Source organism: Euleptes europaea, chromosome 6 (genome assembly GCF_029931775.1).
Source record: "Euleptes europaea isolate rEulEur1 chromosome 6, rEulEur1.hap1, whole genome shotgun sequence".
NCBI classification, from domain to species: Eukaryota; Metazoa; Chordata; class Lepidosauria; order Squamata; family Sphaerodactylidae; genus Euleptes; species Euleptes europaea.
Window position 1 is genome coordinate 37,758,457 of NC_079317.1, and position 23,876 is coordinate 37,782,332.

Sequence of the window (23,876 nt, forward strand, 5' to 3'; positions counted from 1 at the left end):
AGCCAACAAGTGTGTGGGTGTTTGTCTCAGAAAAATGGCACGGGGGAAGCAGGACCCCTCTGCTGCATATGCTGTGGTCCTGAGCCAAACCAGCCCCCCAGAAACTTTTAAAAACATGTTCCCCACAGCTGCTCTGAGTGAATAGAGAAAGTAAGTGAGGTGTGGTGGGGAACCTGGGGTAAGTATGGGAATCTGTACTCAACTTATTGAAAAATGTCTAATGTAGTCCTTGACTTTGGCCTAAGGGGTAGATAGTCATGGGCAGGGCACTTTAGACAGTAGCCCTCCATACGTCCTCTGTCTTTGTAGTTACATCAAAATTTTAACTTTTAAAAAATCTAAGTCCTCTGTTTTGGGGTTAGGTGAGGTTTGTTACTAAGCTTAAAGTAAGTTGTTTTTAAGACTGTTTACCTTCAGGATCTTTCCTTTGGCTGAACTTGCACATTCAGCTTCTTACCATGCTGGATCCCTTATATTCACAGAGTTGTGGCTTCCTCACAAAATACCCCTACACACAGAGAGACACACAAGACACCTACAGCAAGGTCTCACCCAGGGTTGCCAACCTCCAGGAAGTAGCTGGAGATCTCCTGCCATTGCAACTGATCTTAAGCCGATAGAGATCAGTTCCCCTGGAGAAAATGGCCGCTTTAGCAATTGGACTCTATGGCATTGAAGTTAGGGTTGTTAGGTCCCTCTTCTCCACCGGCGGAAGGTTTTGGGGGTGGAGCCTGAGGAGGGCGGGGTTTGGGGAGGGGAGGGACTTCAATGCCATAGAGTTCAATTGCCAAAGCGGCCATTTTTCTCCAGGTGATCTGATCTCTATCAGCTGGAGATCAGTTGAATTAGCAGGAGATCTCCTGCTACTACTTGGCAGTTGGCAACCCTAATTGAAGACCCTCCCCTCCTCAAACCTCTCCCTCCTCAGGTTCTGCCCCCAAAATCTCCAGGTATTTCCCAACCTGGAGCTGGCAACCCTAATCTCACCCCCCCATTCTAAATAGGGTTGCCAGGTCCAGGTTGGGAAATACCTGGAGATTTTTGGGGTGGAGGCTGAGGAGGGTGGGGTTTGGGGAGGGGAGGGACTTCAATGCCATAGAATCCAATTGCCAAAGCAGCCATTTTCTCCAGGGGAACTGACCTCTTTTGCCTGGAGATCAGTTGTAATAAGAACATAAGAACATAAGAAAGGCCCTGCTGGATCAGACCGAGGCCCATCAAGTCCAGCAGTCTGTTCACACAGTGGCCAACCAGGTGCCTCTAGGAAGCCACTAACAAGACGAGTGCAGCAGCACCATCCTGCCTGTGTTCCACTGCACCCAAAATAATATGATACTGTAATGCCCAGATATAAGGGCTGGTTTAGAACACTATGTGTTCATACGCACACACATGGAAGCTTTGGGAAGTTGGCATCCGGGAGCCATGAACCAACAAATCATACTCTCTGTGCTTGGTATGGCCTTTCACCAGTAGAGAGCTCTGAATTACGTTCATCTTCAAGAATGTGGTTTCTGGTTACCGAGCTCACAAGATCAGGCACTCACTAAGTGACGCCTTCGGCCAATATCTATAGGTTATGCTAATTAGAGTGAAGTAGACACTTAATGTGCATTGGTGCTTTTGTGTATCAATCTGCTTGTCAGCAGCCATGGGCCTGCCCCATGCGAATGCATAAATGATACCGACTTTCCTTTGTTTCTCTGGTGAGTAACTCTGCATCTTATTTGTGGGTTAGTTCACCCCAGGTCTGTGTTTAGCTAAATAAAGAACTGTTGCTCTTTTCAACCTCCTCCTAGTTGTCTTCATTGGACTCTATAAGACAACCAGGGCACTTCAATACTAGAGAGAATAGGTAAGCAGCATGACTAGTATCCATTCTAACTAACAGCCATGAATACCCCTCTCCTCCATGAATATGTCCACTCCCCTCTTAAAGCCCTCCAAGCTGGCAGCCATCACCACATCCTGGGGAGATCTCCAGCCACCATCTGGAGGTTGGGAACCCTAATTCTAAACCAATGTATTTAGAAAAATGTAATGATCAGAGACATAAACATAACAAACTGAATGTACTTTATATTCCATGGTTAGGATTTCAAACAGTTTCTTGAAAATATTGTGGCAAACTCAACTGAGTGGGAAGTCACAGTCTAGAACACCATTTTAGATTTGCCCAAGTGAATTAGATTATGCACCTAGTGAACCATTTGACTTCATAGCTAGATAGGGCCCAGAGACATACATAGGATGGGGACAATACTTTTAAGCAGAATTTAATGTGGTTTGAATGTGAGAAGCATCACTTTCATGGTATACAATATATTTCTGTTTTTTCACTGCCCCCTCTATTTTGGGGGGGGAGGGCAAAAGCTTGTAAAACTTGCTTACCGGAGGTAAAAGTGGAATAAGTGTACATACCACAAGAAGTAATTGCCATTTCAAAACAGCTCTCTGAAATAATTATTTTATGTCCTCTCATTTGAATGATACCATGATGCTTCAAAGGAAATTGAGGTAGATCCTTAACATGAACAAAACTACTTACTAATAGGGCTGTTGATTTGGTTCGGCCCGAACTGAAAATCAGCCGAATTTCCCCTGATTCGGTGGTTTTTAGTTCGGGAGGAACCGAACTCAAAACTGGCGGGCAACCGGGGGGGCCGAATTCAGCGAGTTCGGGAGTTCGCGAATAAATCTGGCAAATTCGGGGCCGTCAGTAAGCAGCATTCTCCTCCCCCGGCCAATCGGTGGCCAAGCTGGGTCTTCTTCTGGCCAATCAGTCAGGATTGAGTACTGGAGGAATCAGCTGATGTGCGGCCCGGCCAGGGAGAGAGAGAGAGAGAGAGAAATCCTTGTGTGTGTGTATGGGGGTGCTTGTGCACATTTGCTCCTTTCTGTGGCTGCAGGGGGCTTATTTTTTGGGGTACAGACACAAAACTTTCAGTGGAGCTTCAGATGAAGCTACTTAAGATACCCCCCAAGTTTTGTAAACATTGGGTCAGGGGGTCCCGAGATATGGGCTCCCCCCCTTTTTCTTTCCATGGCTGCAGGGGGGTGCATTTTTGGGGGTACAGACCCCAAACTTTCTGTGGAGCTTCAGATGAAGCTTCTTAAGATACCCCCAAGTTTTGTAAACATTGGGTCAGGGGGTCTCGAGATATGGGCTCTCCCCCTTTTCCCTCCCCCCCTTTTCCATTTATGTGGCTGCAGGGGGCGCTTTTTTGGGGATATAGCCCCCAAACTTTTAGCATAGCTTCAGACAATTATTCTTAAGATACCACCCAAGTTTTGTAAAGATGGGTTCAGTGGGGGCAGAAATATCGCCTCCCCCCCTTTTCTCTTTCCGTGGCTGCAGGGGGCGCATTTTTGGGGGTGCAGATCCCAAACTTTGAGCGGAGTTTCAGACCAGAGTTCTTAAGAGACCACCCAAGTTTTGTGAACATTGGGTCAGGGGATCCCGAGATATGGGCTTTCCCCTTTCCCCTTTCCCCTTTCCCCTATTGGGATGAATGGATCAGCCGATCCTGTGCATCTCCAGAGCAAAACGTCCCGTGCCTAATTGGAATCATCTTGGATTACAAGTGCTCCCCAGCCCCTCCTGATGGAACAGAAGACAGCCACAGTAAGACCCCTTTGGGGGCTTTAATCTATAATTTTTCTCCTGTGTATGTGTGTGTGTGTGGGGGAAAGCAGAGTCTGTGTGTGTGTGGGGAGGGAGCAGTTTCTGTGGGTGGGGGGGAAGCCAAAGGGGGCTTTCGTTGGTTCTGCCTGGGGTGTGTGTTCCCCCTCGAGTCTCTCGCTCCCTGGTTTGAGGGGGGAGGTTTCAGTTGTGTGTCTTCTGGTTTTTCCTGTTGCAAAGGTGTTGTTTTACAAGGTTGTGTTGCTTTGCAAACTGTTGTCGGGGCTGGGAGCTTTGTGCGTGGGCGGCAAGCTCTGCTAAGAGATGCACATTAAGGGTGGGGGGGACCCCTTTCAGGGCCCATATCTCAGCCCCCCCTGACCCAATCTTTACAAAACTTGGGGAGTCTTTCAATAAACGTCCTTTGAAGCTCTGCTGAAAGTTTGGGATCTCTAACCCCAAAAATGCCCCCCCACAGAGCCGCGGAAAGGCGCGATTGTGTTTTTAATGGCTTTATTCGGCCGAATTTTTTTTTTCCGAACTTTGAATTTCCGCCGAATTGAACGGATCCGAAGTGGGGGAGTTCGGACTTCGGCATATCCCGAATCTAAACGGGCTGAATTCAGCTGAATCCGAACTATACCGAATTTTTAAAAATTCAACAGCCCTACTTACTAATGTAAGTGGAATTTTCTTTTTATGAGATAGTAAACAATTCAGTACCCAATTGAGTACCCAGCTTGCTGGGGGTAAAGATGACAGGGGAAGGCACTGGCAAACCACCACGCAAACAAAAGTCTGCCTTGGAAATGTCAGGATGTGACACCACCCCATGCGTCAGGAATGACCCGGTGCTTGCACAGGGGACCTTTACCTTTACCTTTAAACAATTCAGGCCTAAAATTTGATTTCCACTTAAAAATGAAAAGTTTAAATATATTAAACATAAAACAAAAATATTCAAGTAATATTGATATAATGCACTGAAGGATGCAAAACAGAATAATTTATTTCTGCAAATAAAAAAGAAGTTGTCAAATGTTACTTCTTGTCCTCACCTTTAAAAAAACCCAGTTATATCTATTCAACTGGTCCCATGTTACTAATTACAATTTTATTTGCCAGGCCCATTTTGATTTTTAAAGAAAGATTAAAAGCATGCACTGCTCTTCATAATACTTCCAGCAAACATATTTCTGAATAATTCACTTCAGCCATTAGTAAACTGGTATTGCACAGAGGGGGGAAGTGAACTGGTGCAGATATCCGCAATCCCAACTCCAAGTCGGCTTCCTATTTAATAGACATTGTGCTCTATAGAATACATTCTGTAGTTAATGATATAGTTTGCAGTTAAAAATCTCAGAAAGACTTTAGACCTGCGCATAAAAGATACTTATATTATCCTTTTCTGAGACACTGACCTGTATCCTCATTTTAAAATGAACAACCCATCTTTATGTAATTAAATCTTTGTTTTGATCTATTAGTATTCAGCAAAGTGCCATTTTATAAAACCTTGCACTGAATAGGCAATGCTGGAGGTAACCATCTGCAGCTTTAGAGTCGGAGTTTGAATTGATGAAAAGAGCTTTGTGTTTTCATTGCCAAGGTTGATTCTTCCAGTCATTAGGCATTCCCCTCAGATCGAATCAATGAAGCTGAAGCTCTTACACCCATGTGTTAAATTCTCTTCCACTCATGGCTTCCTTTGCCAGCTATACTCCAGAAAGACTACTGGGTCTTAGCCACATTCTTCTCACAGCTGTGTCAAAAAAGAACATCAGAGCATCTTTCCCCAAACCCATATGGGTAACTGGTCAGTCCCCTGTCTGAGGGTCACCTCACATTGTGGTGTGATTATTCAATTATTCATTCTTGTTCTTCGACCGCACTGCTCAGATCATTCTGGGAAAGATTATACCCTCCAGTGGGCGCTGGAGAATGTCTTGGACATTGGTGTGAAATGCACACAATTCCGACACTCAGAAGGCAGATTAGTTTTACTTTGAGAGGAAGAAGATCCTGACACCGATTTAATCGTCTATTCAAATATGATTTGTCTTGCACACTGCATGTGTGTCAAATGGCAGCAGCACATAAAAACTGAGATTTATAAACCAATCACATTAGCAGAAATACCAATGAAACTAAACTTATTCCAAGCATGAAAGCTGCAACTGTCTAGATTTTTCATGCTAACAGTGCTAAAGACTCACACTATTTCAGGGAAATAGTTATACAGGCAAGCATTATATGTGGTATATATGAAAATAAACTTTATTCTGTTCTACATTACAATTGGTGTTCTGCCTTACAAAATCTATATCTTGATAAAATATAATCTTATTTTCTGCTAAATCTAAATCTTACACTTTTTAATTTATTGGAAGTTATCTAACACACTAGTCCAAAGGACCTGTAAAAATATTCATGCCATTATCTCTCTAAAATTAATAAAAAAGAGTTCAAGCTATTCAAAATTACTTCAAGCATTTCCTTCCATGCCTAAATTGGATATATCCCATCAATGTTGCCACTTCTACCATCTTACATTTTATGCAGTTTAATGTGTTGTTCAAATTGCAAGCCAATGAGAAAAGCTCTATCTCAAGCCCTGTCATTCTGTTGCAGCAGTAACTTTCCTGTTACTTTTTGCTTAATGTAGCATCCTTGTGGATATAGGACTATACGCTGGGACACCAAATAGCTTATATTATACATTGCATGGACATTAAAATTAAAGCCACAATAATAAGCACTACTTAGAAATGTTCTATTAAAACAGGTGGGTTGCATTTTGATGCTATTGTGTGTTCAAAAGAAATTGTATTCCAAAATTCTCCTGCATTGGGTTTCAAGTCTAATTAATCTCAAAATAATGATATTCCATAATCAAATTCCTTTTTACAACAACAAGACATTTTTTAAAATCTCTAGACTTGTGATGGGTAACATCTACAACTTGTTGGGGGGGGGATGACACACTTCCACTTTTTTCAGTTATTAGGACTTGATACAAAAGAAGTACATGTATGTGTTATACAAAAATCTTGAATCCTTAATCTGGGAAGCAACTGCTTCCCCCCACCCCACCCCCAGCACCCCAAAATGTAGAAGTGGATACACAGCCTCATCTTACACTTGTCTGTTAAGCAGCTTGCAAAAGTGCATGGTGGGGGGGGAGGCTAGAATAAGTGTGGCTGACATGAGGCCAGAGAGATGGAGGCTCATGCTGCACACATACCAGCTGGAGGATGGGAGCCCTGGCTGGGCTTTATAGTGTACTTAGGAGAGCTATGATTGGCTACAGACTTGGTATCCTAAGCTGTACCATGGGCTGGAGGGGTGTTGGCCATCTGGGGGTGGGGCAGGCAATTATTTTTCACTGTCTCTGACAGTTACACTAGGGTTGCTGCTACTGCAACGCTACCTCAGGGCCAGGGGCATGGAGTGGGATGAGAATGCTTATGATACCCTCTAAATCCCGCTCCTCCCACAGCAAGTCCCAGATGCTACCCATTTCTGAGCTGCCAGAGGGGTTGTGCCACCATGCCACTGGCACACCTTGGTACCTGTTCATCTCCAGGTAAACTGGCCCATCTTGTAACTGGTGTGTCTTACAATTACAGTGGTATCAGGGTTAGTTGCAATTCTAAATAATTCAGAGCCAGGGTTTAGTACCACTTTGCTGGGAATAAGTCTCAGAAGCAGGGTTTTCTTGGCAGCTGTCCTTAATTTTAGAACTGCTGCCCTACATAATTAAATTGTCACCATCTTTGGTGACTTCCCATAAACTGGGAAACCATAAATTGGTGACAACATATTTTTCTCAGATAGTCTTTGGTCTATAAGATTGATAACTGTCACCCATCTATTCATCTTTAATAATCCTGCATGCTATTTTTTTTACTTTGATTCTATAATTTTGGGTTCAGTCATACACACCAACAATTTACAGAAGGGAATCTTCTCCCAACACGCTCTGTCAAGCCCCCAAAAGCTGATGATGAATGTGGAACAACCCTTGGGGCTGTAAAAAGAAGGGAGAACTGGATGTAGAATTGCCAGGTCCCCCTTGGTCACCCAAAGGGGATGAAGGTAGGGTTGCCAGCTCCAAGTTGGGAAATTTGTAGAGATTTGAGGGTGGAGCCTGAGAAGGACAGGGATCTCAATGGGGTGCAATGCCACAGAGTCTATCCCCCAAAGCATCTATTTTTTCCAGGGCCACTGATCTCTGGAGTCTTGAGTGGATGTGTAATTCCAGGAGATCCCCAGACCCCACCTGGAAGCTGGCATCCCTAACTGGTGGAAATCCTACAAATTTCACCCCCTGTATTCTTGTGCCAGCAGTGAGTTTCCTGCACTGCTACAAGAAGGGGGTTTTGCTCAGTATTTGGGAGCTTCTGTGACCCATGAACTCCTGGCCCTGCCATGACAAAAGCAGAAATTCTGATTCCAGAAGTGGTATGAAACAATCATGACATGTCATAAACATAAATTATGGATATATACTGAAAATATGTGAATATAACCTTTGCTGAACACTGAGTATCATGTATATTGCAAACATTTACATCTGCATTCATATGTCACAGGCATTGAGTTCATTTTTTAACCAGTAATAATCATGCAAGAACGAAGGGGAGAGGATTGAGCTATGTAGCCCTGATTCTGGCAACAAGTCAGGTTCATGCACACGTTTACTTAAATAGGATGTCTGAATGCATCCTAAACAGTGAAATATGACCGAAAATTAGGGCATTAGAAAATGTTGCTTGCTCGCTTTGCTTCTCTTGATTTCTTATGCAAAGCGAATGCTTTACATTTTTACTTGAGTAAGGCTAGAGAGCTTTCCATATCTCCTGGGGGGTAGCAAAAGAAAAAAAAAGCATAACTAAAGCTTTCAGTACAGGAATCTGTCAGTTCTTTTTTTAAAATGCAGAATATTTTATCTCTCTCTCTTTCTCATTAAAAAAGACTAACAAACATAGGTCTTGCCTAATTGCAAATGGCTGATCTGTATGTAGCAGTTGAGGGTACAAAAGAATTGTGAATTCTCAGCAGAGTTTCCCTGCTGATGAGTGAGAATTGTCTGTGTGGCTGTCCCGGAGGTGTCAGTGGAATCTCTATAGTAGCACACAAGAGTTCTTAGCTCAAAGTAAACACACATTCCACAAACTCAGCTGCTTAATCTGTTTGCAGGTTGAATTATAAGATGGCGTGGCTGACTGTGGGTGCTGGGAAGAGGCAGCAAGCATCTCCACAGTTTCTTGATAAAAAGGGCATGCTGTTGTTGTCAAAAGACTTTGCCCAGCTGCTTAATTTTGCTACAGGCTCAGAAGGCTGACTTTAGCATTCACTAACTTGGCAGACATTTTCCAAAGTAGTTAAGCACATCAAATTGAGTTAATTCTTTTCATAAAAGCTGATGCTGAAAATTAGCATGGTTCAGGTTATATTTTTCAGCTCTATTACAGCACTCTTGGTTTGTGGGGGAGGGATTACAGCAAAACTAGAAAATTTCCTCTGCGGTAATCCTAGCCCATTTGCTATTATAGCAGCAAATTATTTTAGCACAAATGCAAAAGAGCTGAAGTAGTCTACTTGGGTAGGTCTGGCTACACACTTAATCACCCAGATTCACAGCCTACTCACCCACTAGACTGAGATGTTCTCGCACTGTGTTTTTGATAATATTTTGCACCTTTATATGCAGCAAATTAATTTCTCACGTCTCACATAAAAAACGTCCAGATTCAATCAAACTCACGGTGCAATCCTAGGAAGGGTTATACCAGTTTAATGCAGTTGAAATCAATGGGATTAGATGGGTGTAACTCTACTTAGGATAGCACTATTACTCATATTACATTTATTGCCAATTCCTCACCTTTCAGCGGGCACCTCCCAAGCCATTTCACGGCCACCAAAAGGTGTTTTTAAAAAGTCTTTTAAAGGTTTTTGTGTGTGTAAAATTGGGGCTTTTTGACCCATAGAGAACGGCGATGCTGCACCTGCTAAAAAGCAGGCGCAGCAACGCCGTTCTCAACACTTGCATTCCGGACCAAACGGGGACAGGAAGCTGCCTACAGGCAGCTCCGCCCCCTGGCACGCCCCAGGAATGTCCCCTGGGATGCCGGCACACCCCGAAGAACGCTGGCGCAGGGATTTGCGCCACAGGGCTCTTATTCATATTATACCCAAGTATTATTTTGTGTGATTATTCCAAATCTGTATCTAGGAACCAGTACCCTGAAAAATCAGGGTCCAGATCCCATGCACTTATGCACATATGTTGAATGAAAACTCTTCTGGTTGTGAGACTAACGCTTTCTCACATTTAGCGTGCTTTGCTCAGTATTTACTGTACACGCATAGCCTGTATATGTATGTGTGTTGAATCATTCTCATAACTATACATGTACATATTTAACATGCATACATTCTGAACTTGGGAATTTTCAAGGTATTGGTCTCAGGATTCAAAATGAGAATGGACTTGTGTTCAGACATTCATACAAGGGCTATGTGGACATTAAAAAGTATGTACCCCTGTACACACACAGAGGGGAATATTGGCCTGTCACAGTATATGTATGATCAGTCAAATGCAGACAGCCCTATTATTTCATGTTTAGTCCGCCTTTCTCATTCAGACATAATTTTTTTTACAGTATCCCTGATTGCATGGAAAACCCTAAACACGTACATTTGTACAGAAATAGTGCTCCCTGGAGAAATTTGGCTGAATGTGCTGACACTGGGGGCAGGCAGTTGGGTGCAACCTCATTCCCCTAAATGTTTACGCAGTAGTATTGCTTTTAATGTCTGCGTAGCTTTCAGAACTGTGTAGCTTTCAGTCCACAAGTACAATAACGTACATGCATACAACATTCTACATATGGCAGATTCAATGGAGCATTTTTGTGGATGGAACGATTTCCATCTGTGGAAAGCAAATTTCTTGCTTCTCCCCTCCTGCTTCTGGGAACAGAATTTCAGGGCGCATTTTAGGCCAAAGTGAGTGGGAGGAGATGAGCAAGCTTCCCTTTAGGGAAGAAATTGTTACAGGCTTTGACATATTAGGGCATATAAACTACTGTATTAATGTTGTACCTGTGCAGAATTGTTCAATGTAAAACCCTAACAGCTCATAAAAGCCCATTTTAAAAGATACAAGCCTGAGCATTCTTGGCCAAAGACAAATGTGACAAGCCAGAACAATGCTTGCACCTTATCCTTGAAAGACTTAAATGCCACCGAGCTCAATGCCTGTCCTTTATCCTTGAAGGACCTAGAATACTGTTAGCATTCTATCCTTGAAGCAGGAATTCCACTTGCATTCCTGTACTAAAAGGACATCACCTTCGCAAACTTTTGTCCTACAACCTTGTATTTTGCTGACTAATGTACTGTAACATTATATTGGGTTTTAATACGATAAAATGATGGTAGAAACTTATAAATAGGTTCATTTTATTCATATTATCCAGGAGATGAGAATGATGGTAAAATTAAAAATATAGAGAGATAACATGACTCAAAACTGACTGTTTAAAGTTTAGCAAAATAGCCTGGTGGAAAGGGAAGTCCTTATATGGTAGTCTAAAGGGAAGCCACAGAGCATGTGCAAGTACAACTGTATCCTGCTTGAGCTCAAGGTTCAAGCCCATTGAAGGTGACTTAAACAGTATAAATAAAGGCACAGAAGGGCTAGAATCTCAGACCTCTCTCAGAGGGTCTCAGAACATTGGCTATTGGGTATGTATGGATTTAAATATATTATTCTAGATATTGTGAATCAGAATTTTTGAACTAAATCAGACTGTTATATTATAAGTATTGGATTTTAAAACTGAATAGTATGTAGAACCTGATTGCTTTATAATATACATTGTTACTGAATTTTAAGACTTTGTAATACTTGCATATACACATATATACATTAAATTACACTGAAGCAATTCAATAAAAAGACTCATTTTTATGTGAGTAAAGTAGCTGAGTCCTGCTTAGTGGGTGAGTAACTGAATAAGATAACATACCACTTCTCAGGAAGTCGTCAGTTCTAAGAGTATAGTCATCTGAAATGCACTGACCCACTTCAAAATAATTTCAGAATTGCTCTGAGCCATTGTCTCAATGCACATACACATATGTGCACATAAGTGTGAATGCACAGAGAACACAAATTAAACCATTTGCACACATGAAAAAGGCAATAAGTAAAATGTGGTTTGGACAGCTCCCATATCTTGTATATAGAACTACTTCAAAACATGGATTATACATCTAAAATTACATCTTCCATGAACAGAATGCTTTCTTGGGGACTGGCAGGCAATCCGCGCACACTTGTGCCGCTCTCGCTCCTCAGATTTCCATCCGTCCCATCGCCTGAAGCTTCTCGGGAGGCTGTGTGTTGGTTTAAATGTCACAGTCTTCTGAGATCTAGCCAGAAATACTTGCCCATGACAGCATTACATGAAGGGTGAAACATTTAAAAACAACCTGCCCTTGATGCTGGTTCAAACATATGCATTATCTCCATGCCTGCATCACATATCCATGGCAATTGCTGGTGTGGTATGGAGAAGTTAGACGCTGATGCACAAGGTAAAACATTCTTACAAGCCTATTGTAATAGCCGTTGCTCTCTGCCAGGTTCAGCATCAGATTTACAACATATACATCAGCCCCATAGTTTGTTGTATTCAAGGAGACCCCCCCCTCACATGTTTTGGCCTGACCATTTGAATCAATCGGTAACACCCATAGTAATTGCAGTAAAGATTTCTGATATCTGAATAATGCTTTTGATTATCTCTGTTACATAGCGCAGCTGTATAATTTCGTGGCTAGACCATGTCACTCAGTCAATGGCTTGGGAGGCACATGTGGCTTTTTGAAATGACACCTGTGGCTCTTCTGAGTACTGTTCCCCGATGTGGCACCTGACTAGGGTTGCCAGGTCCTTCTTCGCCACCAGTGGGAGGTTTTTGGGGTTGAGCCTGAAGAGGGCGGGGTTTGGGGAGGGGAGTTCAATGCCATAGAGTCTAATTGCCAAAGTGGCCATTTTCTCCAGGTGAACTGATCTCTATCGGCTGGATATCAGTTGTAATAGAAGGAGATCTCCAGCTAGTACCTGGAGGTTAAGAAAATCTGCAACGGAGTCTTCAGTACAAAAGTAGCAAGAAATCTTATTGGTGCTTACACATATGACATCAACAATACAAGAGTGAAAGATACATATAAGAACAGTCAAAGTTATATACAGTATGTACAATCTAAATAGGGTGCAGTTGAGAGAACATGGCAATTGGTGCACCGAGACTGCACCCTATTTAGATTGTACATACTGTATATAACTTTGACTGTTCTTATATGTATCTTTCACTCTTGTATTGTTGATGTCATATGTGTAAGCACCAATAAGATTTCTTGCTACTTTTGTACTGAAGACTCCGTGGCAGATTTTCTAACCATTGGTACTGGCACGGAGGTGCCTATTTTGTATAGTACCTGGAGGTTGGCAACCCTACACCTGACCCATGGTTTGGAAAAGAAGGCAAGGACCTTGCCCTGCGGGGCTTGTGGTTGGCAGGTAGTTCCCAAGTTGAAAAAGATGGAGCAATGGGTAAGCTGCAAGCAGCCCTGAGGTGCAGGTTAACCAGTGATGGAAGTAAATGTGGCTCTTTTAACTGATGGTCCTTGTAAAAGTAGCTCTCTGTGAGCTGTGAAATGAGTACCACTGTGTTAAATAGTCAGACCAGGACCTGGGACACCACTCTGCCGTGGAAGCTTGTTAGGTGACCTTGGGCCAGTTCCCTACTCTCAGCCTAACCTACCTCACAGGGTTGTTGTTATGAGGATAAAATGAATGAGAGGAAATGAAGAAGAAGAAGAGTTGGTTTTTATATGCTGACTTTTTCTACCACTTAAGGGAGAATCAAACTGGCTCACAATCACCTCCCCTCCCCCTCCCCACAACAAACACCTTGTGAGGTTGTTGGGGCTGAGAGAGTGTGACTAGTTCAAGGTCACCCGGCTGGCTTCGTGTGTAGGAGTGGGGAAACAAATCCAGTTCACCAGATTAGCCTCCCACACTCATGTGGAGGAGTAGGGGATCTAACCCGGTTCTCCAGATCAGACTCCACTGCTCCAAACCACTGCTCTTAACCACTACACCACACTGGTCTCTTGATGTTGTAAGCCACTTTGAGTCCCCATTGTGGAGAAAAACAGTGTCTCAAGATCTAAATAAACAAATGAACAAAACTGCTTCCTGTAAATTTTCCTTGCTTTCCCCACACTGTTCTGAAGCAGACCCTAAATTTGGGATTTTAAAATTCTCTCCTAACCAAAAAAGACCCCTGATAGCTTTGCTCCCTCTGGGTGTCTGTTCTGTTTCTCCCTGGTCCTTCCATCCATACGGAAGGCTGCACTCTGAACTGTGCAACACAAACTGTGATGAAAGCACATGAACACATGAAACTGCCTTATACTGAATCAGACCCTTGGTCCATCAAAGTCAATATTGTCTACTCAGATGGGCAGTGGCTCTCCAGGGTCTTTCACATCACTTCCTTGCCTAGTCCCTTTAACTGGAGATGCCAGGGATTGAACCTGGGACCTTCTGCATGCCAAGCAGATGCTCTACCACTGAGCTACAGTCCCTCATCCCCAAGCAACACTGGCACCCTCCCCTGTCCAAATGGCTCAAGTTGTGTTAGAGCACTGGCGTCATCCTCTGTCTTGGGACATTTTCCTCTTGGCATACCTTCTCCCAGATTTCTTGCTGGGCACTTTCATACTAAGCTGTGCTCTCTTCATGGACAGATGCACATTTGGATTTAACCACTGCTCCCTATCAAGCTAAGCCTCCCAGCGGGGAAACGTGAACATCTCCATTCTAGGGTTGCCAGGTCCCTCTTCACCACCAGAGGGAGATGTTTGGGGCAGAGCCTGAAGAGGGCGGGGTTTGGGGAGGGGAGGGACTTCAATGCCATAGAGTCCAATTGCCAAAGTGGCCATTTTCTCCAGGTGAACTGATCTCTATCAGCTGGAGATTGGTTGTAATAGCAGGAGATCTCCAGCTAGTACCCTAAGGTTGGCAACCCTACTCCATTCTGACTGTGGCCAAAATGGGGTGACGGTTGCGCCCCCAGAACGATAGTACTTTCAAAAACCCATCATAGTAAGGACTTCTTTAATGAGACACTTCCTGGGTCAGGGACAGTTCTGCTGCTGCTGTTCCTAGTTAATTATTTACTCTTTTTTATTTATATGCCACTTTTCTCCCCAATTGGGACCCAAAGTGGCTTATTACATAGTGCTGCAGTTGAGTACAAAACAGCATGTAAGCCTCATGTCATGACAGGAGAGAAGTGCAAAGGCATTCAGCTGTGTAGTCCCCCTTCCTTTGCAGGCATGACTCACTGGCTTGAAATGATGGAAAATATGCAGCAGAGAAATGTGAATGGCCGCTGTTTCTGTGCTGTTTACTTTATAGCTGACAAGTGAGTAAAAACAACACTGTGAGACATAGGGAGCAAGCCTAAGCAGGTCTACTCAGAAGTAAGTCTTTCTGTATTCAATAGGGCTCACTCCCAGAAAAGTGTTCTTAGGATGGCAGCCATAAAACAATGAGAGGGAATTCAAAAACAGTTTCATAATAGTTAGTAAAATAACAGAAAAAGAAGGGCTATCAGGAAGCAGTGTGAAGACCCAAAACAAGGCCTTTGTTTCCGCTGTTGTAAAATTAACCCATATTTAACTGACTATCACTGGGAATTAACCAATATCTAAATGACTGATATTGTAGCATTATAGAACACCTTTTTGTTGCTTAGTGCTATGGCACTGGGTATATATTACATTTCCCCCTTGGTTGTTGTACCAAGAAGGAATTACTGAATTTACAGGACTTCCAGCAGCAAGTTTGGCTCTAAGCGAGTGGCAGGTTAGAAAATGATGGAAATCATGACATCTTGCCCTTGTTGTAACATCAACAGGAAATGCCAACTGTTCTGGGATAACACATATTTGCTCCCATATACATGTCCGCACACATGCACACACACACAGAGGGTTGGATCCTGTTGAAAAGATCTGTGCACTCAAGGGAGGTTGATTTCTGCTGATTTCTCCCTCCCATGATAGCTTTTCAACTTCCCCCCTCATGTTGCTCTTGGGGGTCTCTCACCCGGAACAGCATTTGAGGAGACATTTCAGACTGCAGTGGGAGGCAGAGAAGTTTTAGATAGGATCCAGCTCATCATGGAGAAGACGTCCACTATAGTTATTTAGTATCCTTGTATAATTTTTTGTTAACTGTGTGCTTCCTTTTTACGCTATTGTTTTGAATAAACCGTTGAGTAGCCTGGATCAAGGCTGGGAGTGTGTGACTGACCCAAGGTCACCCAGCAAGCTTCCATGGCGCAAGTGGGGATTTGAACCTGGTTGTCCCAGGCCCTCTTTCGACCTTAACCATGATGGCACGCTGGCTCTCTCTGTTACTTCATAGAAAGGGACAAATAATGGTTTCCATTTTGAGATTTAGATGCTTTCTTGTTACAGTGATCCTCAGACATGTATTTTGGGGAGGAGCTTCATTGGTTATCCCAGTCCCTTAGTGGAAAGGCAGGAATGCTCAGTGGCCACAAAACAGGGACTGAAGCAGGGCGGGGCAAATGCTTTGGGAAGCTCCTTTGGCCAGGTGCACCCATGGGATGCTTGGCAGATATCCTCCATCTCTTGGTTGATTCTTGTTCTAATCACAGCACAAGCTGTAAAAGTGCCAGGGACACTGCAGCTGCAATCTTAGGCCCACTTGCCTGGCCCATTGACCACAGCTCGGGTTGCCAGCTCCAGGTAGGGAAATACCTGGAGATTTTGGAGGTGGAGTCTGAAGAGGGTGGGGTTTGGGGAGGGACTTCAATGCCATAGAGTCCAAAGGCGGCCATTTTCTCCAGGGGAACTGATCTCTGTCGCCTGGAGATCAGTTGTATTAGTGAGAGATCTCCAGCCACTGGAGGTTGGCAACCCTAACCACAGCGGGAATTACTTCTGAGTACACACACATAGGACTGGCCAGCTAACTGCCAGTCTGACTTTGAAATAGGGTTACCAACCTCCAGGTACTAGCTGGAGATCTCCTGCTATTACTGCTGATCTCCAGCCAATAGAGATCAGTTCACCTGAAGAAAATGGCCACTTTGGCAATTGGACTCTGTGGCATTGAAGTCCCTCCCCTCTCCAAACCCCGCCTTCCTCAGGCTCCACCCCTAAAACCTCCCTACTTTGAAAAGTGCCAGACTTCAGCACAGTTTGTCACAGAACAGAAACCAGTTTCCGGACATCTTAATTCCATTTGAAAAAAATCAGTGCGTCTTAGATTACATATACCATAATATTCAACTTTTAAAACTATGAGTTTCAGTGCGTATGCAGTGCAAAGGAGAATGAGTTTCAGTGCGAACAGATTGCCAACTTTGGAGCTTCCTGTAAAGCCAGGGTTTTTCAGCAAGTTCACACTGGAGACTTTCTGTGAGAAATCTGTCAAAAGATGATGACCTTTTTGGCATTCCGTTTTCCTGTTTCGCAATCTCTCTCCATGACACCGAACAACCGAAAGACAGGAATTGTGATGAACTTGTATTCAAGGCTTGTTATTAATTTAATCTACGCTGCAAGCTAGCCAATAAAAACCTGGCTTTTGATTAAACTTGGTTATTCTGGTAAGCAGGCTGACGTTGGCATTAAGTTCTTTTGCAGGGAGACTGCACACATAAAAATTTAAAGTGACATTAGCACTCATATTATTCCACTTGAATCTTCCATTCGGGAAAAAAAAAGCCTACATTAACACATTTTGATTTCATCTGGATATTCTGGCAATGAGAGCTGGTTATTAAATGGAAGAATAATATCAAGAGAGATGTTGGGGCTGGAAACTGTTGGAAGGCATGAGGCTTCCACACTGGAATGAAGCTTTTCCCACCGTTAACCACCATGCTTCATCTAGGTAGTTGTGAATTTCCTGCATTGTGCAGGGAGTTGGACTAGATGACCCTGGTGGTCCTTTCCAACTCTATGATTCTATGATCTGGTCCAGTTCTAGAAATGTGCAAGTGGATGTGAAGCTACCCATTCTCTTCTACATAAGAAGGAGGAGAGAATTCTGATGCAGCAGGCAAGAACCTAGGCACAAGAGGTTAGGATTCAACCATGGCTGGGAAGAGGTTGTCTGCTGTGACTATATTTGCCAGCAACCCAGAGAGAGGACAGCTTTGCTCTAAGTCCACAGATAGGCAACTGGGGCAGGCTGCTTATTCGCCAGATGTTGTGTACGAAGAACTTTTAATTTTGAAGAAGAGCCATGAAACACTGATATGCTGCAATCCAGAACAGCAGTTACATCTAGGAAATCTGGACAGTAATTTATAAAACTTTACATACTAAATGCCATCCTACCAAGTAGTTTAATTTAATCCCAATTTTATCCACCATTTTCATCCATCCAGTATAACAAGAGTTTATTTATCTTGTTCAATACAGAATTTATTTATCTTGTTTATTTATTTAAGAGTTTATTTATCTTGTTTAATACAGAATTTGGTTTAATGGGAAATAATCTTAAAAACAGACATTTTTTGTTTGCTGATATTTTGTTTCCAGAACAGTAGCTGTGTCAGAAAGTTTTGAATGTTCAACGACATGGCTAAAAAAGGTCACGTATACACTTACATGCTTACACTTCCTCTCACTGCTCGGTTGAGGTTTTCATTTACTCCTGGTAGGAGGTGCACACTATCTTTGTATCAGTAACTATGCACTTCACAACACGTGCAACTGTACTGTGTTATGACAGAGAATGGCAGGGTCAAGGTAGAGAGGTATTACCCCTGTTCTCCTGAATGTCTGAAGCTGGTCATTGAGGTAAATCAGATCCATAAAGGTATCTCCTGCTGTTTTTTTAAAAAGTGTTAATATTAGTCATGCAGAAGAAGAGGGATAAACTGGTACTTTCCCTATTTAAATCCCTTTCTAGTTATGACTATGCTAAATAGTTGCAGTGCCAACAGACAGAAGACAGATAAAACTAATGTGTGAATCAGCTGTCAGGAAAATATTTTATATGGATAAAAACAGTAGAGTGATCCCCTCCCATGTGTAGATAGTGTGAGAATCAAATTAGGAATCAAATTGGTGGGAATCAAATTAGGTATGAAAAGACAAAGAATTACTCTTTTGTTGATGAAGTTAGAAATGGAATAACTACGCTACTAAATCAGTTGAATATTTAAACAAGGTTTGGGTCTCTTTTAAAAAACCCACAGTCTCTCTCTCTCTCTCTCTCTCTCTCTCTCTCTCTCTCTCCTTAAAAACCTCTTCTCTGTTTTAGGAAAAGAAATAACCATCCATTAGCTGACAAATGGCATTTTAAGAAAGAAATTGACTTACTTTTGAATTTTTTTGCTGGTCTCTTGTGATGCCTCTGAAGCATGCTGAAACTTTAATTCCATGTTTGCTCTCTCTTCTGCCGTTTGCTGAAGCTGGGTGGCTAGCTCTTCATTTTGGATAAGAAGCATGGAGACAATCTCCTCTCTGTTTTTTAGAGCTTTTTCATATGTCATCAGAGCAGAGTCGAACTGATCCTTAAGATTCACTTCTTGAGACAAAGATTGGTGTAGGCTATGAAAACAAAGACACACAATCATGTGATGCACAATAATTTTTGTTTGTTTGTTTGTTTGAGTGAGTGAGTGATTTCTGGCCTGCACTTGCAGTCAAAGAAGACAGGACAATACACAGACCCAGAGGGTCTAAGAAGTTTTCAAAGATGTAAAAAACATCCATGGGCAAAGTAAGCTATCAACCCAAGATTTGAAATTTGACACTAATGGTTCACATACATAAAAATCATACTAGATTGAACCAATAGTTACTGTTATTTATTTTATTACTTTTATATGTCAGCTTTCTTCCATCCTGAAACTCAAGGTGGTAACACAGATTTCCCATGTGGTCTCCATCTAGGCTCTGACCAGAGCCAGACCTGCTTCAGCAGGCTTGCTTGTAGCCATGGTATTATTAATAATTATTACAATATAGTCGTCTTAATCCACAAAATAGATTAGTGTTTGTTTGTTCGTCTTCAAAGCAAATTTACAAGGTGGAGGTTGCTGTCATTCTCATTTCAGCCAAGAACTTTCCCTAGCAATAATGACCAAGCAAGTATGAGTGATTTGGATTTCCTTTCTCTGTGTTTCTGGGTTTCAAACAAACAGGGAAGTAGAACATATGGCATAATGGTATTTCCATGATGCCTTGAAAAAATGGATTTCACTGCCTGGCAGATGGAGTCATGAGGTATTCGAAGCTCTAATACAGGAAGGGGATTTTGACCTAATAGGCATTTCTGAAACTTGGTGGGATGTCACTCATGATTGGAATATTAAGATTGAGGGGTACAACTTGTTTAAAAGGGATAGACTGATAAGGAAGGGGGGAGGAGTAGCACAGTATGTCAAAGATGTGTACACTTGTGAAGAAGTACATGAATCTGAGCATGGTAGTGCAGTCGAGACTCTATGGGTAAACATAAAGGGAATAAGAAATAATCATGATAATCTCATGGGGGTCTGCTATACCACCAAACCAGGCAGAGGACTTGGATGGGACGCTCCTAGACCAGATCACAAAGTTCTCAAAGAGATGGGACATGGTGGTCATGGGAGATTTTAATTACCCGGATATCTGTTGGAAGTCCAACGCTGTTAAAAATGCAAGATCCAATAAATTCCTGACTTGTCTTGCTGACAACTTCCTATTCCAGAAAGTGGACAGGGAAACAAGGGGATCTGCTATCTTAGACTTGATTCTCACCAACAGGGAAGAACTGTTCGATGAGGTTAAAGTAGTAGGCACCCTGGGTAGTAGTGACCACGTACTCTTGGAATTTACAATCTTGGGGAAAGGAAAACCTGTACGTAGTCAGACATATAGGTTGGACTTTAAAAGAGCAAATTTTAACAAACTTAAACTTATGCTAGGTAGAATCCCATGGTCAAAAATACTTAAGGAGAAGGGAGTTCAAGAAGGGTGGGCATTTTTAAAAAATAAAATACTGAAGGCGCAATCCCAAACCATTCCTATGAGAAGGAAAAATGGGAGGATCCTAAAGAGGCCAGAGTGGCTCCTTAAACAGCTTTTTAAAGAGTTGAGAAATAAAAAAGACTCATTTAGGAAGTGGAAGGAAGACGTTATAACCAAAGAGGAATATAAGCAAATAACTAGTGCTTGTAGGGAGAGTGTTAGGAAAGCTAAAACTCAGTATGAACTTAGGCTAGCGAGAGATGCTAAACGCAACAAAAAAGGGTTCTTTTCCTATGTACAGAGTAAGAGTAAGAACAAGGACAAGATAAGCCCATTGCATGGACCGGAAAGTGAAATTGTAACAAGAGATGAAGAGAGGGCAGAACTCCTCAATTCCTATTTTTTCTCAGTCTTTTCTCGTGAGGGAAGTGGTGCTCAACATGGCATAAACAGAACATGTGATGAGGAAAGGGATTTGCAGCCTAGAATTGACATTGGGGTAGTGTACAAACACCTGGTTTCTTTAAATGAAACAAAATCCTCTGGGCCAGATGAATTGCACCCAAGGGTACTCAAAGAACTTGCAGATGTAATTTTGGAACCTCTGTCCATTATTTTTGAAAAGTTTTGGCAAATAGGTGAGGTGCCAGAAGATTGGAGGCGGCAAATGTTGTCCCCATCTTCAAGAAGGGGAAAAAGGAGGATCCAGGTAACTACCCACCCATCAGCTTGACTTCTATACCAGGAAAAGTGTTCGAACAAATCATCAAACAGTCAGTCCTTGAGCATTTAGAAAGGATGGATCTGATCACTAAGAACCAGCACGGGTTTCTCAAGAATAAGTCATGTCAGACTAATCTTATCTCCTTTTTTGAGAAAGTTACTACCTTGCTGTATCAGGGGAATGCTGAAGACATAGTTTATCTAGATTTCAGTAAGGCTTTTGATAAGGTTCCACATAGTACTCTAGTTGACAAATTGGGAAAATGTGGGTTAGATCCTATTATTGTTAGGTGGATCTGCAACTGGTTGACAGATTGTACCCAACGAGTGCTAGTTAATGGTTCCTCATCCACCTGGAGAGAAGTGACTAGTGAAGTTCCTCAGGGATCTGTGCTGGGCCTTGTGTTGTTCAACATCTTTATAAATGATTTGGATGAAGGAATAGAGGGGATGCTTATTAAATTTGCACATGATACTAAAGTGGGAGGGGTAGCAAATACGGTAGAAGACAGAGCCAAGATGCAGGATGATCTTGACAGGCTGGAGAAATGGGCTAGAACTAATAAAATGCACTTCAACAAAGACAAATGTAAAGTTCTGCATTTAGGTAGGAAAAATCAAATGCATAATTATAGGATGGGGGAGACTTGTTTGAGCAGTAGTGTGTGTGAAAAGGATCTTGGGGTCTTAGTAGACGAAGCACTGAACATGAGTCAGCAGTGTGATGCGGTAACTACAAAGGCAAATGCAGTCTTGGGCTGCATCAACAGAAGTATAGTGTCCAGATCACGCGAAGTGATGGTATCACTTTACTCCACTCTGGTTAGACCTCAACTAGAGTACTGTGTTCAGTTTTGAGCACCACAATTTAAGAAAGATGTAGACAAGCTGGAATGTGTCCAGAGGAGGGCAACAAAGATGGTGAGGGGTCTGGAGACCAAGTCCTATGAGGAAAGGTTGAAGGAGCTGGGTATGTTTAGCCTGAAGAGGAGAAGACTGAGAGGGGATATGATAACCATGTTCAAGTACTTGAAGGGCTGTCATATAGAGGATGGTGCCAAGTTGTTTTCTGTTGCCCAAGAAGGTCGGACCAGAACCAACAGGTTGAAATTAAATCAGAAGAGTTTCCGTCTAGACATTAGGAAGAATTTTCTAACAGTTAGAGCGGTTCCTCAGTGGAACAGGCTTCCTTGGGAGGTGGTCATCTGTCAGCAATGCTGATTCTGTGACGTTAGGCAGATGATGAGAGGGAGGGCATCTTGGCCATCTTCTGGTCACTAGGGGTGTGTGGGGGCGGGGAGGTAGTTGTGAATTTCCTGCATTGTGCAGGGGGTTGAATTTGATGGCCCTGGTGGTCCCTTCCAACTCTGTGATTCTATGATTCTATGAATTGAAATGTTTTTTGTTTGCTCTAAAAGGAAGCATGTGTTGAGGCTACATGGACCTCTAGCCTCGGATCCAGGCTAGTTATTTCAACAACCACAACGGTTACCACTCATGGAGTGTAATTTTCTCCCCTCTCCCCTCCATGGCAGCTCAAAACAAAATACTGTTTTGTGGGGAGAAGGGACCCTAGGAACATTAATTTGGGAGGCATTTTGGACTACCATGGAAGGAAGGAAATGGAAAATTCACATTCTATGGGTAGAAATCCTAGTCTGGATCCAACTCCTAGAGATAGGGTTGCCAACTCTGGGTTGGGAAACTCCTGGAGATTTGGGGTGGAGCCTGGAGAAGGTGGGGTTTGGGTAGAGGAGGGATCTCAGCACACTAAATTGCCTTAGAATCCACCCTCTAAAGCAGCCATTTTCTGCAGGAGAATTGCTCTCTGTACATAAGAACATAAGAACATAAGAAAGGCCCTGCTGGATCAGATCAAGGCCCATCAAGTCCAGCAGTCTGTTCACACAGTGGCCAACCAGGTGCCTCCAGGAAGCCACCACAAGACGAGTGCAGCAGCACCATCCTGCCTGTGCTCCACCGCACCCAAAATAATAGGCATGCTCCTCTGATACTAGAGAGAATAGGTATGCAGCATGACTAATATCCATTCTAACTAACAGCCATGAATACCGCTCTCCTCCATGAATATGTCCACTCCCCTCTTAAAGCCCTCCAAGCTGGCAGCCATCACCACATCCTGGGGCAGGGAGTTCCACAATTTAACTATGCTTTGTGTGAAGAAATACTTCCTTTTATCTGTTTTGAATCTCTCACCCTCCAGCTTTAGCAGTTGACCCCGTGTTCTAGTATTATGGGAGAGGGAGAAAAACGTCTCCCTGTCCACTCTCTCCAAACCATGCATAATTTTATAGACCTCTATCATGTCTCCCCTCAGCCGCCTTCTTTCCAAGCTAAACAGCCCTAAGCGTCTTAACCGCTCCCCATAGGACAGTTGCTCTAGTCCCCTAATCATTTTGGTTGCTCT

The 23,876-nt window shown here is 42.8% G+C and overlaps 1 protein-coding gene across 1 annotated transcript in view; it reads right to left on the reverse strand.

Moving 5' to 3' along the window:
* Positions 1-19,086: 19,086 nt before the first annotated feature.
* MIPOL1 (mirror-image polydactyly 1) overlaps positions 19,087-23,876 on the reverse strand; it is a 127,467-nt gene continuing 122,677 nt past the window's right edge. Inside the window, exon 9 of the mRNA XM_056851401.1 lies at positions 19,087-19,321. Within this exon, the coding sequence (XP_056707379.1) occupies positions 19,087-19,321 (235 nt within the window). The remainder of the gene's footprint in view (positions 19,322-23,876) is intronic.